This window comes from Pelophylax lessonae, assembly GCF_965119305.1.
Source record: "Pelophylax lessonae genome assembly, chromosome: 8".
Lineage (NCBI taxonomy): Eukaryota > Metazoa > Chordata > Amphibia > Anura > Ranidae > Pelophylax > Pelophylax lessonae.
Window position 1 is genome coordinate 151,480,651 of NC_138775.1, and position 17,504 is coordinate 151,498,154.

Here is a 17,504-nt window from a genome sequence, read left to right on the forward strand (position 1 = left end):
GAGATGTAGCAAAAACATTAGGTGTGGCCAAATCAACTGTTTGGAACATCCTTAAAAAGAAAGAATGCACCGGTGAGCTCAGCAACACCAAAATACCCATAAGACCACGGAAAACAACTGGGGTGGATGACCGAAGAATTCTTTCCCTGGTAAAGAAAACACCCTTCACAACAGTTGGCCAGATCAAGAACACTCTCCAGGAGGTAGGTGTATGTGTGTCAAAGTCAACAATCAAGAGAAGACTTCACCAGAGTGAATACAGAGGGTTCACCACAAGATGTATACCATTGGTGAGCCTCAAAAACAGGAAGGCCAGATTAGAGTTTGCCAAACAACATCTAAAAAAGCCTTCACAGTTCTGGAACAACATCCTATGGACAGATGAGACCAAGATCAAGTAGTACCAGAGTGGTGGGAAGAGAAGAGTATGGAGAAGGAAAGGAACTGCTCATGATCCAAAGCATACCACCTCATCAGTAAAGCATGGTGGTGGTAGTGTCATGGCGTGGGCATGGATGGCTGCCAATGGAACTGGTTCTCTTGTATTTATTGATGATGTGACTGCTGACAAAAGCAGCAGGATGAATTCTGAAGTGTTTCAGGCAGTATTATCTGCTCATATTCAGCCAAATGCTTCAGAACTCATTGGACGGCGCTTCACAGTGCAGATGGACAATGACCTGAAGCATACTGCGAAAGCAATCAAAGAGTTTAAGGGAAAGAAGTGAAATGTTATGCAATTGCCAAGTCAATCACCTGACCTGAATCCGATTTGAGCATGCATTTAATTTGCTGAAGACAAAACTGAAGGGAAAATGCCCCAAGAACAAGCAGGAACTGAAGACAGTTGCAGTAGAGGCCTGGCAGAGCATCATCAGGAATGAAACCCAGCGTCTGTGATGTCTATGCGTTCCAGACTTCAGGCTGTAATTGACTGCAAAGGATTTGCAACCAAGTATTAAAAAGTGAAAGTTTGATTTGATTGTTAATCTGTCACAAACTGTTGTAATTCCTACACCGTTCACCTGATTTGGATGTAAATGCCCTCAAATTAAAGCTGAAAGTCTGCAGTTAAAGCACATCTTGTTTGTTTCATTTCAAATCCATTTTGGTGGTGTATAGACCGGGGGGGTCCCACTCGGCTATGACGTCCATCCTACAATCTTTAGTGTCTAAAGTGGACATGGTTCTACAGAAAAGACCTGGCAAGAAAGGACGTACACATACCCAGTGTTGCTTTCACAGAGCTTGTTAAGTTTTAAGCCATACCTAGCCCTCTTGCTGGGAATGTACTGCTTAAATCCCAGCCGGCCTGTGAAATGGACCAGTGATTCGTCCACAGAGATCGCAAAGAAATTAATTAGGGGGCGAAGTTATCGTTGAAATGCAGGAAGTGCATTATAATGTCATAGTGGGACCTGGACATAACCAATGAATAAATTGGCATGTGGTGGATGGGTTTGGTGGACCAATAGGAACGCAACTCGTTTTTTTTTTGTAAGCCCCATATTGATAGTAAGGCCCAAAGAAAAACACGTTTAGCTCTTCTAATGTTAGGTGTCTCCATTCGAAAGGATGGGCATGATATGAGGTGGGGTTGTTCTCTATGAACTGTTGGGCAAAAAGATTTGTTTGGTCCACGATACTTTGAAGGAAACCGATATGGAAAAATAAATTTCAAAAAATCAATCAGAGAAAAATTTTTTGGTGTTGACCTGCAAACCTGGCTGTGCTGTGAAGGGGGGAGTGTAGCTGACCCTGAGCTAGAAGGCAGCCACAATGGGTTTGCTAAGGCATCCGGAAGCTGCATTTGGGCTCTGCTCCTTTTGGGGCTGGTGTGAAATTCCAGTGCTTGTACTAGGCCTTTCCTCCTGGGGTCTAGCGTGGTTGGCGTTTGCCGATTGGCCATTGGTGCTGCTGGTGTCTGCCTGGTTTTCAGTGCGCCTTTTTTTAGGCCGAACTTCTTCCTCCTCTTATTTGATCCCCGATGTTAAGCCTTCAAACAGCTCGGATTCGGAACTGGTTTCGGAATCGGACGGTGAGAGCTCCCCGCTGCTCTCATCCGTCAGGGTTAAAAATTGATATGCCTCTTCGGCAGTGAAAACTTTGGACTTGGCCATGGTGGCTGTATGAAGGCTGACAGGTACTCGGGGGGGGGGGGGGGGGGGGTACTCTGCTGGGCAGGTGACAGGTACTTGGGTACTCTGATGGGCAGGTGATAGGTACTCGGGTACTGATGAGCAGGCGGCAAGTACTCGGGTACTTCTGGCGGCAGGTACTCTGATTAGCATGTGACAGGTACTTGGGTACTCTGGTGGGCAGGGGACAGGTACTCGGGTACTCTGATGGGCAGGGGACAGGTACTCGGGTACTCTGATGGGCAGGGGACAGGTACTCGGGTACTCTGATGGGCAGGGGACAGGTACTCTGATGGGCAGGGGACCGGTATTCAGGTGGACAGGTACTCTGATGGGCTCACAGATAGGTAGGTACTAGTTCAGCTGGTGACAGCTCCTCTTTATTTGGTGGGGGCAATCAGGGCACAGTAATATTCACAGTATTGTGGTAACTCACTGTTTCCAGATCTCCTCACACTGGATCTGTGAACCTGGTAACAGTGAGTTACCACATCTTTGTTGACATTTGTGACGGGCTGTGATTGGACAAAGCCGGTCATGTGGTAAAAAGCCAATTTCATTGGCTCTTTACCTACATCGGGGATGGGCTCTGTCTGAGGGGCGAGCCTCTTCCCCGATCGCCATGCGCATTGCGGAGAGAACGAACGGCTCGCGCTGGAGGCGCTCATGTGATTGGACACCACCGATCACGTGGTAAACAGCCAATTTCATTGGCTGTTTACCTTGATCGGGGATGGGCTCTGTCCGAGGGACGAGCCTCATCCTTGATCGCCGCGCTGCGCATCCCCGGGGGCGCGCAGTAGCGGCAAGAGCGGGCAGGCGTCATGACAGCCGCCCGGATCGACGAGATGTTCCTGCCAGCGTCATTTGACTATGGCCCGGTATGGAACTGGTTAAATAGATGTCAATTCTTAACCACTTGCCGACCGCCGCACGACTATCTACGTGGGCGGTCAGCCCCTCACAGGCAAAGTGACGTAGGTCTACGTCGCTCGCCTGTGAGGGTTTAGGGAGCGAGCGCGCGCCGCCGGAGGCGCGCTCCCGCTCCCGCGTGGTCACGGACCCCCCCGCGCGCGTGACCGGCGGACCCGATCGCCGCCGGCCACTCTGCGATCGGCGGGGGAGAGGGAGATAGTCAGGCAGCTTGTGTAAACAAGCTGCCTGTCATTCTCCTCTCTGTATGAGAGCTGATCACATGGATCTACTATGTAGATCCATTGATCACTCTGCATACAGTTGAAGCCACAGCCAATCACAGTTAGAATCACGCCCCTAGGGACACACACAGCCCCTCCCTCTCAAAGTTTACCCCTTCACTACCAGTGCATTTTTACAGTAACAGTGCATATGTATAGCACTGATTACTGTAGAAATGTCACTGGTAACCCCAAAAGTGTCAAAAATGTCAGTCAAGGGTCCGATCTGTCCGCCGCAATGTCGCAGTACCGCAAAAAAAATCGCAGATCGCCGCCATTACGCGTTAAAAAAAAAAACAACAAAAATGACAAAAATCTTTCCCTTTGTTAGTAAACGCAATAACTTTTGCGCAAACCAATCAAAATACGCTTTTTGCGATTTTTTTTTACCAAACATAGGTAGCATAAAACAAATTGGCCGAAAATATTAAAAAATTTTGATTTTTACATTTTTTTTGGGGGGAATTTCATATAAAAAAAAGGGAAAAATATTGCTATTTTTGCAAAATTTACGCTCTTTTTTTGTTTATAGCGCGTGATCAAAAAATCGCACAGGTGATCAAATACCACCAAAAGAAAGCTCTGTTTGTGGGAAAAAAAGGACGCCAAATTCGTTTCGGTACAGCGTCGCACGACCGCGCAATTGTCCGTTAAAGTCACGCAGTGCCGAATCGCAAAATGCCCTCTGGTCGTTTAGCAGCCAAATCCTCCGGGGCTTAAGTGGTTAACAAGCTTCAACGTGGAAAATGCAACTGCACCACTTTTGATCAATGCAGTCCACCACAACTCAAATTTTTTTGTGCGCTAAAGGGAAGCTGCATTTGTTTTCATACTGAATGTATGTTGGGATGTCTTGACCCTACTGATCAGCGGTTGGAATCCCTCATTAAAACAGTGCTGCCTGGCAAGCCCTGCTCTCACCCTTTTGTGGTCCTAACTGTTAAATTATGTCAAATTGGTCAAAATCCATCAAAAGCAGCTTCCACAATGGAAACTAGTGGAGCCTCTCCTGACAGAGCACATGGAGCATGTGTCTGGAACTTTATGCTTTAGTTGTGATGGCCTGCTTGAAGCATCTCTGCTTATCATCCATAAGGGTTTTATTAGTACATATATGCAGAGCCCTTTTTTAATTGTTGGACTAGGGACTTTGCAGTACCTGATCTGTTTGGTATTGGTTTTGAACCAACTCCTGACATTATAATCAAGGATATCTCTACTAAGTTTTCTCCCTTTGCTTTTCTCCTGAGTTGTACATCTAGGCTACCAAGTTCTCTGGCCATCTGCATGATAGAGTTGTAAAGGCCTGCTAAACTTTGAGAAGTCCTCTTCAGTGTAAAGGTGCACCCCCCCCCCCCCCCACCTTTCCAAGGTGGAGGACATTTGTTATTCCTTGTGGACTGCTGGGCAGTTTGCCCTTCAGGCAGTTGGATACAGAGGCAGATATTTAAGCATCACAGGCTTAACCTTTTGTCCCAGATTTTTCTCTTCAGCCCCTCACCTTCTGTCTCCGTGTTACTGTACAGAGTAGCAGACCTACCTTTGAAGTTTCCTGCTTAAGAGGTCATCATTTTCTTCTGCTGCTTTTGGGACCTGTAAGTGCAATTGTTTTGCATAGTATCCATCAGATTGAACATTTTGTCCTGAGAGAGAGAGAGAGTGGTCAGCTAGGATGCCTACTTACAGATCATTGTCCTTGCAGAACACCCGCATTGTGGTATACTTGGATCTTCTATGAAGAAAGCAGTCTGCATGGGCCTTATATGGACAATGTAATGTCTGATTGCCCAGATGTCTACACAGTTTGGTTGGATCCTGTAGGATCAGAAATTGGCTCTGGAGTCTTCTCATCGTCTGCAGACAACTTAAACCAGAATGCTTCAGCAGAAGGGTATTCATTCTCATTTCTTTGGTAACTTCCTCACTGAAGGACAATCTCTCAGCTGTTGCAAGAGAGCTCTGTTTTAGTAACTCACCCTCTTCAGGGAGCGCCATTTTGACTAGTCTGATTCCCAGTCTTTTTTTAGCTTTTCTTTCTGCTGTCATAGGACAAGGTAATCAAGTTTCTGAGCAGAACACATTGTTTGCCTCTGCGGATCAGGTAGTGTTCCTGGCCTGGTAAATTGGGCTTCCAGTTCTGGGGTTAACGTTTTCTTCTCCCACCTTCTAGAAGATCCTTTCATTGGATATTTATTTTCTAAATTTCATCCTGGAGTTCTAATAAAATTGGATCCTTCTGCATCGCTGGATCAACCCCTAAGCAGGTCAGCTGATTAGGATCCAGCTAAACGTCATGATGCTAGCATGCCTCCACCCTCATGGAGAATCAGGAGATCTTGCTATGATGATAGGTGGTAAGGGAACACATGTGTACGCAGCCTATTGCATTAGGGTGTGCACTGCATAGACACACATGTTTGTGTGTGTGACCCAGTAAAGTGAGCGGTGGCACTCCAACCACATGCAGTGCAGAGTTTAAGGGATTAATGTAGGCAGTGTGGAGGCGATACAACACCTGCTCACAGCATCTGCAATGTGATCTAAATATGAATCGCTCTTCAGAAATCAAATCACGTGAATGAGCCCCTGCCAGTGACCATCGGCAGAGTTGTCAGAATGGAGTTCTTGCACATTCCCCCGGAAAAATAGCACCAGCACACCCTAGGACCTCCTCGGTCAGTCCTAGCGCAGACCCTCTGTCCCAGCTTGGGATCCCATCCACCTGGAGCACAGGGTGATTAGGGTGTTCCTAGGCCTATGGTATGTATTCTAACTTAGACAGAGATATGTACTCACCTTCATTGCAGTCTGTTGGAGGACAAGTTGCCTTAGCGGATTCCAGACATTGGAGAGAAGTTCGTACACTGAAGTTTTTTTCAGGACCTGCATTGCAGGTGGACGATGTTGGATAGGAGCCCCTTTATATCTTGGTACAACTGCATGCTTCACAGGCTTGTCTTTGGATGCAGAAATCCTCTGGCAGTAGCAGGAAATGCTCTGATGACTCCATGGGATCTATATACCTAGGTTTAGACCTTTTTGCCTCATTTGATTCACAGACTTGAAGAATTTTCTGGCTATCTTTATTGCTCTGTATTATCTATATTGAAACAGGCAGAAGTTCTTTGCTGTCCTGGTAAGGCTCCTGACTGTTGCTCCACTGATTTAGGCGCATTGGAGTAGTTGGGTAATCGGGTGCATCTCTAATCTGTGACGATCTGACTGAAGATGCTAAAAGATATTACAAGGCTTACTATGAGACTTTGCCCCTGGGGTTGTTATCCTCTTGTTGCAAATTGGTTGGGTTGAGTATGGCTCTGATCTTTTCTTCCTTTCTGAAATCTTCCTTGCTAATTTTTTTTTGGCAAGAGTAAGTGTATTTCCACTTTTGCAGGCAATTTTTTTAATCCCCACTCTTTGCTTATGTGTTCCAATTTACACAGCATACCTTTAAAATAAAAAAAACGCCTTGAGAAGGTGTTCTGGTCAGTGTTGATGCGGGAAATCCCTCCTGTCGAGACATTGTCTTCTCCGGGCGGGGGAAGTTGTCCCTGCTGGGAGAAGACAGTGAATATTGCTAGCAATAATTACAAGTAAATCCGGTAGGCTGGTTGTACCCAATTTGATTGGTATGTTCAGCCTGCCCATACATGGTTTAATTTTCGGCCAGTTCCTGTTGAAATCCCAACCCACACATATTCAATTGAATAAGGTGATACATGTGCAAGACAGTGTGATTAGAAATTTTCTGCAGTAGTAATACACACACACTGCATGTTAAAACTTTTTCCAGTAAAATGAGGAAGTGTTACTCTGTATTCCTGTCCGCTTATGCCTTGTCGTGCTGTAACAGGGACAAAATGTGGGTTGAAAATTCCAGTGGGGTCACTATTCTAAATATAAACTTGAGAAGAATAATTCTTTCCCAAGTCTATCCAAAACAAAGTTTGCGTGTTTTTTTTTTTTTTTTTTTACTGAGTTTGGGCATTGCATTCTAGAATATATTTTTTTTTCTCTTTTCACGTATTGACAGTCTGCTTGATCTTGTAATGAACAGCTTATTTATTTGTTTACAGGTAAACTTTTTGTAGGAGGAGGTTTTGATGGCTCTCGTGCACTAAACTGTGTGGAATCATATGACCCTGTGAAAAACGAGTGGAAGATGGTTGGAAGCATGAATTCTGCAAGAAGCAATGCTGGTTTATTAGCTATTGGAAACAACATATTTGCTGTTGGTGGATTCGATGGAAATGATTTTTTGAATACAATTGAGGTTTATAACACTAGCATAAATGAATGGAGCTCATACACCAAAATGTGCAGATCTAAAGCCTGGTAGATCTGTTTTTTAAACCTAACTAGGGGTGACTAAAATGTAAATAGAATGACAAAAAACAACTTTTTTTTTTTTAACGGAGACCCCTTAGATTTGAATGCACTTGTCCTTGCAGCAGCCCAAGGCACACTGTTAACGAAACTTTAATCTTAGTATACCACCAGCCCGATGTTGGCAGCAAATACTTCAGTCATCAAAAAAAGGTTTTCCGTACAAAGCTATCATCAGATGTTAAAGTATAAAAGGTCTTATATAAAATGGGCCAAAGTTTGATGGAACATTTAGTCAGATTTGCTTATGCTCTGCCATAATTTTGGGTACCTATTAAAATTAATTTGCACAGAAGCTCATGGGTCTGTTAGCGCAACAATGCACACATTTCATGTGTGCAAAAAATGTCAGCCTGTATTGGAATATAGTTTTAAAAAAGGCTTACATTCACTATAAACAAAAAAAGTCACAAGTACCCAGGAGTGAACCCCTCGTACATTTTACATCAGCGTGTCATGATGTTCTCTTGAGTCCGCGGTTTCCATATTGTATATTTTGTTTTGTAAATTAGCTTGGATGCACATTAAAAAAGGTTCTTTTGAAACTGTCTATATTAATTGGCATGCGCTGCCTATGCATATATAGTAGATCCCAGTGCATGTAGCACCTGTACTGAGGAACTTATATGTATGTTCCCCTCTGGCTCTCGGAGCTTTATGTAACGTTCCGTTGGCCCACTGACATCAGGGGCTGAGAAGAGATTTTTGTAAGGCAGCTAACTGGAGAACCTCCCTTTTTAAGTCGTTTTGTGCTTACTGTAAAATGACATCAACAAAAATTGACAAAATCATTGAGATTTATTTTTTCAGTCTTTTGCAAATGGATTATGTACTGTAAATATTAAAAAGATTAATTGCACTGAGTTGTAGAATTCCAATCCGTAGATTCTAGAAGGTGAAAGTTTTTTTAAATGTATGTGAGTGTGTATTCTCAGTACAGAATGTGCTCAAAAGCCTTATTAAAGTTTGAAGATTGACATTTTGATTATCAAGTGCAGGAATGCCAAAACAGTAAATATTTTCAGACTGCCTTTTTATTACTTTTTGTAAGCAAACAAGGAGAGGCACAACTAATGTTGTCATTGAAGTTTCTTTGTTTTTTTAAATGTTTGAAAGTGTTTCTTTTAAAGACTTTTACAATCACATTACATACAGTATGTTTAAGTATTCAGATTATCTAATACTTGCCATAAGTTTCTTTTCCATTTTATCTTTTCCACTGTTTTAGGAGGTATCAGCATATTTATTCTTTGGTGGTTTTTGTAAGTAAACAATTTTTGAAATCCAGCAATCCGCCAATTTTTTTTTTTTTTTTTTTTTTTTTTTTTTATTGTCTTAAGAAGCCAATTTCTGTAATGTCTGTAATATAACTTTTTTTTTCTATCAATGTAATGTTCACAATTCTTAAATAAATTGTATGTTAAAAAATGTTTTGTCAAAAAAAAAACTTTCCTTTCCCATCTTTTTGTGCTGGTTGTTTTCTTATTTTTTTATTTTAGGGGCATAGTTTTGGAATAGCAACAAGATACAGCAGAGTATTCAGGGCTCCTAGTTTTTTTTTTATTTTTTTTTTATTTATTTTTTTATTTTATTTTTTATTTTTTTTACAATGGTGAACTTAACCTTTTAACCACTTTAGAACCGCTCACAGTAATACTACTGCGGCAGAGTGGTTCGTTATCGTCCAGCGACGTAGTATTAACGTCGTTGGACACTCCCCCTTCTGGGCGGCGCTTGCGCGCCGCCGGAGGCTCGCTCCCGCTGTTTTCATTCACAGCGGGAGTCGGGCCAGGGGACCCGCTGCTCTTACCCGATCGTCGGGGATCGAGTCTGGAGATCCGCCCGCTGTGTGTAAACACAGCGGGCGGATCTCCATAGTGACAGGGAGTGACAGATCGGACTGTTCAGCATAGCTGGACATCCGATCTGTCCATGACTCACACAGTCACCTCCCCCCCTACACGTCAGTAAGCACCAGGCATACATTAACCCCTCCCTCTCCAATAAAATTAACCCCTTCCCTGCCAGTGTCATTTTTACAGTAACAGTGCATATATATAGCACTGATTACTGCAGTAATGTCACTGGTACCCCCAAAAGTGTCAAAAAATTCAGTCAAGGGTCCGATCTGTCCGCCGCAATGTCGCAGTCCCGCAAAAAAAATCGCAGATCGCCGCCATTACGCGTTAAAAAAAAAACACCAAAAATGACAGAAATCTTTCCCTTTGTTAGTAAACGCAATAACTTTTGCGCAAACATATCAAAATACGCTTATTTCGATTTTTTTTTTACCAAACATATGTAGCATAAAACAAATTGGCCAAAAATTTTTTAAAAAATTGGTTTTTACATCTTTTTTGGGGGGAATTTCATATAAAAAAAATGTTAAAAATATTATTTTTTCAAAATAAACGCTCTTTTTTTGTTTATAGCGCAAAAAGTAAAAATCACACAGGTGATCAAATACCACCAAAAGAAAGCTCTGTTTGTGGGAAAAAAAGGATGTAAATTTCGTTTGGGTACGGCGTCGCACGACCGCGCAATTGTCAGTTGAAGTCGCACAGCGCCGAATCGCAAAAAGTGGCCTGGACGGAAGACAGCAAAATCCTCCGGTGGTAAAGTGGTTAAACCAGTATATGCAATTGGTACATTATGAAATATTGGTAATAATCCTTAAATTCAGACACTGTACTATGCTTTGATCTTGCAAAATTGTTACAAGAAAACTGCTTATACACCTGGCTCATGCTGCTTAAATCTGTATGCCACTCTTATGGAAATAGAAGGCCCCACCCTCATTGTCACCATGGCTTAAAAAGGAAATGCGGGATCTAACCCTCTTCCTTCAGAATAAGGATGACCAAGATAGGACAACAGCTTAGTGTCCCTGATTACCACACCAGTGTAAAGTGTCCATAAAGCCAGCCACATATCCCAGTGTACCTGATCACTAATGACACCAGTCACTGTCACAAGATCAGTGCCACTAGCCAGTGTTCCTAAATCTTGTCATACCCTCATCATTGACACCAGACCAGTGTGTGCCAGAAACTGTGCTCCTCATCACTGCTACGCCAACGTCAACAGAGCCAATAAAGCCAGCAAGTACGATTCTGATTGCTAGTCATGCCAGTGTCATCAGAGCCAGTTAGGCCGGCAACAGTGTTCTGATCACTCCCAAAGCAGTACAGTATCCCCAGAATCAGTGTCTTGAACACCATTTCTTAAAAAAGGTTCACAATTGAGGAAGCCTTTCAGGTTCACAATTGAGGAAGCCTTTCAGATTCGGAGCATGAGAGTAGCAAGGAGAAGCTCTTGACTGTCAGATTTGGATTCAGAAAATTAACTTGGGGAGAGCAGCAGTCTAATCTGTAAGTTAAAAAAAAAAAGGGCTGCGCTTATACCTATAGCAGTCAAGTACTATAACAGGTGCTAATCATGAACTATCAAAGTGCCTAGTCATAAACCACACAATCATATGTGCTATCAAAGTGTGTCATAAAAAGTGCATTTAAGAAAGTCCCTCCATATCTTCAAAGTGCCATATAAAGTTTGGTGTTTTTGCTCTCACTCTCTCATACTGGTCACTGGAACTTCAACATGGCTCCTCATGGCAAAGAGCTCTCTGAAGATCTGGAAAAAAAAAATTGTTGTTCTACATAAAGATGGCCTAGGCTATAAGAAGTTTGCCGGTGGCTAAGACCATACAGCAGTTTAACAGGACAGGTTCCATTCAGAATAGGCCTCCCCATGGTCGACCAAAGAAGTTGAGTGCACGTGCTCAGCGTCATATCTAGAGGTTGTCTTTGGGAAATAGACGTATGTGAGCTACCAGCATTGCTGCAGAGGTTGAAGGGGTGGGGGGTCAGCCTGTCAGTGCTCAGACCATACGCCACACACTGCATCAAATTGGTCTGCCCAGAAGGAAGCCTTTTCTGAGGCATCTTGTGCATCTGAAGATGATGCACAAGAAAGCACATAAACGGTTTGCTGAAGACAAGCAGACTAAGGATATGGAATACTGGAGCCATGCCCTGTGGTCTGATGAGACCAAGATGAACTTATTTGGTTCCAATGGTGTCAAGCGTGTGTGGCAGCCACCAGGTGAGGAGTACAAAGACAAGTGCGTCTTTGTACAGTCAAGCGTAGTGGGAATGTCATGGTCTGGGGCTGCATGAGTGCTGCCGGCACTGGGGAGCTCCAGTTCATTGAGGGAACCATGAATGCCAACATGTTCTGTGACCTACTGAAGCAGAGCATGATCCCCCACCCTTCAGAGACTAGGCCACTATTCCAACAGAACGATCCCAAACACACCTCCAGGACGACCACTGCATTGGAAAAGAAGCTGAGGGTAAAGGTGATGAACTGGCCAAGCATGTCTCCAGACCTAAACCCTATTGAGTATCTGTGGGGCATCCTCAAACAGAAGGTGGTGGAGCGCAAGGTCTCTAACCTCAACCAGCTCTGTGATGTCGTCATGGAGGAGTGGAAGAGGACTCCAGTGGCAATATGTGAAGCTCTGGTGAACTCCATGCCCAAGGGGGGCTAAGGCAGTGACAGAAAATGGTGGCCACACAAAATATTGACACTTTGGGCCCAATTTAGACATTTTCACTCAGGGGTGTACTCACTTTGGTTTAGACATTAATGGTTGTCTAATGGCAAATGTACACTGTTATACAAGCTGTACACTAACTACTATTTACAAAAAATGTGAGGGGTGTACTCACTTTCATGAGATACTGTATAAGGTCACGTAGCATTATCCCATGACATGGGATGTTCACTCCTGTGTACAGCTCCTGCCATGGATCAGACCATCTCTGTGACACAAATAAAGCACTACCAAGTGCATGTAGTCAGTGTGTGTAATTAAACCACAAAGATGGCCACGAGTGACATCATACACTGCTCCTCCCGTACGTGTTACGTCCGTGGGCGGGACTTCGTCAGCTTGATTGGAGCAACGCATTCAACTCGCTCTTATATACACAGTGTTATGGCAACAGGATGCTGTACCATCCGTCACACAGAAGGGAGAGGGAACCCCCCCCCCCCCCCTTTGATGACAGCCGTAACCTGTTAAAGTAAGCACTGAAATAATTCACAGCTAATGAGACCCAAACACAAATCCTATGTTTACACTAATCACAAATCCAAATGGGTGCCTCAGTCACATTATAATATGGATGGATTTGTGATTGATTGTGATTTTTTTTTTTTTTAATGTGTATATATTTTTTATACATATTTTATATTGTGAAAATGACCATGGTGTATGTCTCTTTAAAAAGAAGTTTATTATGATTTGGTATGGATTTTATTCAATTTTGTGAATAACATATTGGAGGAAGAGTTCCCCTTTATGTTGTGAATATATACAATTTATGCAGGTTGGTTATGCCTTTTATGATCCTGCGTACTTCCGTCCATACTATGTGACTGAGGCACACGTTTTGATTTGTGATTAGTGTAAACATAGGATTTGTGTTTGGGTCTCATTCGCTGTGAATTATTTCAGTGCTTACTTTAATGGCAGGTTCTGTCGGTCATCAAAGGGGGGGGGACAGGGACGTTCCTTCTCCCTTCTGTGAGACAGATGGTGCAGCATCCTGTTGCCATGGCATTGTGTATATAAGAGTGGGTTGAATGCATTGCTCCAATCCCGCTGACGAAGTCCCGCCCACGGACGTAACTCGTACGAAAGGAGGAGCAGTGTATGACGTCACCCGCAGCCATCTTTGTGGTTTGATTACACACGCTGACTGTATGCACCTGGTAGTGCTTTGTGTCACACGGAGAAGTTCTGATCCATGTCTGGAGCTATACGCAGGAGTTAACATCCTATGTCATGAGATAATGCTACGTGACCTTCTAGGTCGAATGTAGGAGGTGAGAGGCAGTATTTGTTTGTGGTGGATGTGCTGAGATTCAGGTTTAACATCTGCATGTTGTATGGAAGCACCTTCTACTCCACAGTGGCTGTCATCTTAATACCCTCCGACTGCATATGGACTAATTTTTTTTTTTTTAATGTCCTTTTTATACATGATTTATTATTGTCACTTTGCTATTATGCTGCATTAATTTTCATTGCACTACACTTATTTTTATATTATGTTTTATGAGGATTTATGGTGTTGGCTTTCTAGTGTTTAGCTGGCAATTTATACGCATTATTATTTTATGTCTGCACTGAATATTGCTATATCTGTTGGTATTATTGTCACAAAGTAATATGCCTGCCTGGCACCAAGGATAACGTGTCAATGCTCGTACTGCAGCACTACGCTCTGGTTCAATCCGGAGTGCGCTCCAACTCACAGTTACGTCATGCTGGAAGTTTGGGCCCCTACATGTTTCATCATCAACCAGACATCTTCAGGACCTCTGATTCACAGGATGAAAATATCTCTATATAAGTCGATTGTACTGAACAGCAGCAGCACTGTACACTTTGACAAAATGACAAATAGTGGGGTGTTACATCACCCATCAAGGCTCAGGGCCTATATAAGTGTCCCAGAGGCACTTTTAAATCCTACTTCAGCAGCACTATTCCCCCCCCTCCCATTTTGCAGCACAACTAGACATTCAGGTAGAAACTGAACATTTTACACCCCTTTTAGCTTTATTTTTTTTATTTGTTCTTCACTGAAGAGTTATTCAAGTCAGTTGTGGACCAATGTTTGCCCAGCAGAACATCACTGGTAATCTTAAATCTATTTATGCGCATCCATTTGTAAAAGCCCATCACAGGAACATAACATTTTCTTGCCCTTACCTTAAGAAAAATGAACTGGAGGTCTATTCCTCAGTTATGTTCAGAGCAAGCTATTTAATTGAGATTTCTGCATTGCATTTAAAATCTCCTGTGCCCGCTGTAGTCCCCTCAGAATACGTCAGGTCTTACAAAAAAAGATGACTTAATTTGTTTCCCAAAAAAATATGCAAAATGTATTCTCCCAGTAAAAATATCTGCATTGATGAGTCCCCTATACATTTTTGTAAGCAAACTTTACATCACACACAGTATATTCCCAGTAAACATGCCGGATATGGGGCGAAGTAATATAAAGTTTGTAAGAGTGCTACAGGGTACACATATGACCTCTGTGTTTATGAAGAGATGAAGAGAAAGATGGAGCCCCCTGAATGCCCAACTTAAATGCGCAACAATAGAAAAATAGCGTGGGACCTTGCATCACCCCAATTCATCAAGGATACGATCTCCATGTGGACAGTTTCTATGCCAGCGTGCCGTTTTTCCAGGACCTTTTTTGTAATAAACTGTAACTTGTGGTACAGCGGGGGCAGAATCAGCAAGTTTGCGAACTAATGAACTCTTGCCCCCTTAACCACTTCTGGACCGGAAGATTTTACCCCCTTAATGACCCGGCCATTTTTTGCGATACGGCACTGCATTACTTTAATAATTGTGTAGTCGTGCGACGCTGTACCCAAATAAAATTGTCCTTTTCTTTTCCACAAATGGAGCTTTCTTTTGGTGGTATTTGATCACCTGTGGGTTTTATTTTTTGCACTGGAAACATAAAAAAGACCAACAATTCTGAAAAAAAAAAAAAACAATATTTCTCTTTCGTTCATTGACGAACACAGCTCCTGTCATTCTTAACCATTGGGTTATGCTGCCCCTCCCTCTTCCTGCTATAGTCACTCAGTTTTTTATGCTTAGTCCGGAGTAAGGACCTAGTTCCTTGCTGGGATCTTTGGTCCTGGCAAAATCTTTTCCTGCTGTATTTTTCCAGTGAGATCTTCAATCAACCGGCGGACGGGCTGGATAATCTATATCCAGTGATCACCCCAGTCTGGCCAGCGAGCGCGCACAGGCCTCAGCTCTGCGCTAGGTCGGCCGCAACAGCCCCACTGGACGGGGGCTGTCCCTGAGAGTTAAACGTCTCATGAGATCGCATATGACCTGGCCTCGGCCTGAGTCGCAGCGTTTCTCCTGTCGGACAGCCCCCCGCATTTCGATACAGAGGAAGATCTGGCTGGAGCAGTGCCCACTTGGTTCCTAGTGTGGTGAGTAGCTGTCCCCCCTCTCCCCCTGGAGGGTTTTGGGGTGGACGTGGGCCCTTCCTTGAGATGGTCAGGCCCCTGGGTTACCCTCCTTCCCGCAGGCACCCCCCCTTGCCAAGTTCCTCATCCTGCCCCCCCTCCACATACGCTGAAGATGTATTTTTGGGGGTGGTCTGTCCACTTTCCTGGGGTGGGGGCGGGGTGGTGCGCTGCCAGTGACCAGACTATTGACTGATGGGGGGGGGGTGTACCTTGTAAGGGGCTCCTGCAAGGGCCCTCTGTCCTGCCTGGATCGGTCCTGAGGCCTGGTTTCCCAATTTCTATGTCCCTGTTGGTTTCATGGCGCCGGGCGGAGCTGTCGTTTTGTTGTAGCCTTGTGTATTCAGTGGCCATGTTTGTGGAGTCCGGGGTCCATTTTCTTTTGGTTTGCATTGCAAATAGCGGCTACCATGACAGTGGAACCCCGTGGGCAGCTGTTTCGGTGGTGGGAGCCCCTCCTTATCCCCTGGTGCGGACTCCTGGATCATTTAGCTTTCTGATTGCCACACGTGATTGTAGGTGCTTGTGTTGGCGGGTGGTGAATCTGGTGGGGTCCTCTCCCTCTCTGCTGAGGATCGCCCTGTGACTTGTGCTTGGTGACCTGGTGGTGCTGCCACCGCAGTGGGGGTTGTCCCTTAGCAGTGCGTTACACTTTTTTGTGGGGTCCCCCTGGTGACTCATTGAGTCTTTGGAGCACATTTCCCCACCTGAACCCCTCTCTGAGGCTGCTGGGCCCTCCGGGTCCCAACCATCTATCCATGCATTAACGGCGGTACTGAAGTCCCTTGTGTCCCAGGTAGAGGCACTTCCCCTGCCTCGTCAGATCCTGAATCTGATTTGGCCACTGCGGACGTGGATCACCCAGCTGGGTCTGCGACCACGCGCCTGGAATCCTCTGATAGGGAGGATGATTCCTCCACGTCTGCGGGCGAGCATAGAAAGGCAGTGGTGGATGCACTTATTGTATCTGTGCGTGAGACCCTAAAGATGGAGGACGCAGCTGAAGTTGCAATGGAGGCACAGGTACCCTTTGGCATTTACAAGCCATCCAGAGCGGCAACGGTGTTTCCTTTCCCTACCTATTTTGACAGAATTGTCGCGAAAGAGTGGGGATGACCAAAACATCCCCGTCGGGTTCCTAAGCGCTTTACTAGGCATTACCCCTTTGAGGAGTCCCTCCTTAAGAAGTTGTGCCACCAGTGGTGGACCCTCCAGTTTCCAGATTAAACAAGGCAACCATAATTCCGGTGGAGTCCCCGGCCTTCAAGGATCCGGCTGCCTGGAAGGCGGGGGCTGTGGCCCGTATTATGTATACCTTGGCTGGTTCGGCATTGAGGCTGGTATTTACCATTGCCCTAGTGTCGCAAACTCTGACTGAGTGGGCTAAGCTCCTACGCTGTGACCTGGAGGGAGAATGGCTCCCTCCTGCCTAGCTGGCGGACCAGCTGGTTCAGGGGCTGCAGCTTATTTGTGATGCTTCTTTGGACGCGACTCCCCTGATGGCTCGCCTCTGTTTTGGCGGTGCTCCTTCGGCGTGTTATTTGGCTCAAATGCTTGTCTGCGGACCAGACTTCTAAAAACGCCTTCACAAGATCTTATGTCCAGATCTTCTTCGGGTGGGTAACGACGCGGTCCTAAAAAAAAGACTACTGGAATAGACCTTACTGGTAAGTGTAACTCTATTTTTCCCCTATTGTCTTTC

General features: G+C 44.6%; 1 protein-coding gene across 1 annotated transcript in view; it reads left to right on the forward strand.

The window, feature by feature from the left end:
• The window catches only part of IVNS1ABP (influenza virus NS1A binding protein), a 64,590-nt gene extending 56,870 nt beyond the window's left edge, over positions 1 to 7,720 (forward strand). Inside the window, exon 13 of the mRNA XM_082265431.1 lies at positions 7,411 to 7,720. Within this exon, the coding sequence (XP_082121557.1) occupies positions 7,411 to 7,673 (263 nt within the window). The 3' untranslated portion in view covers positions 7,674 to 7,720. The remainder of the gene's footprint in view (positions 1 to 7,410) is intronic.
• Positions 7,721 to 17,504: the final 9,784 nt, after the last annotated feature.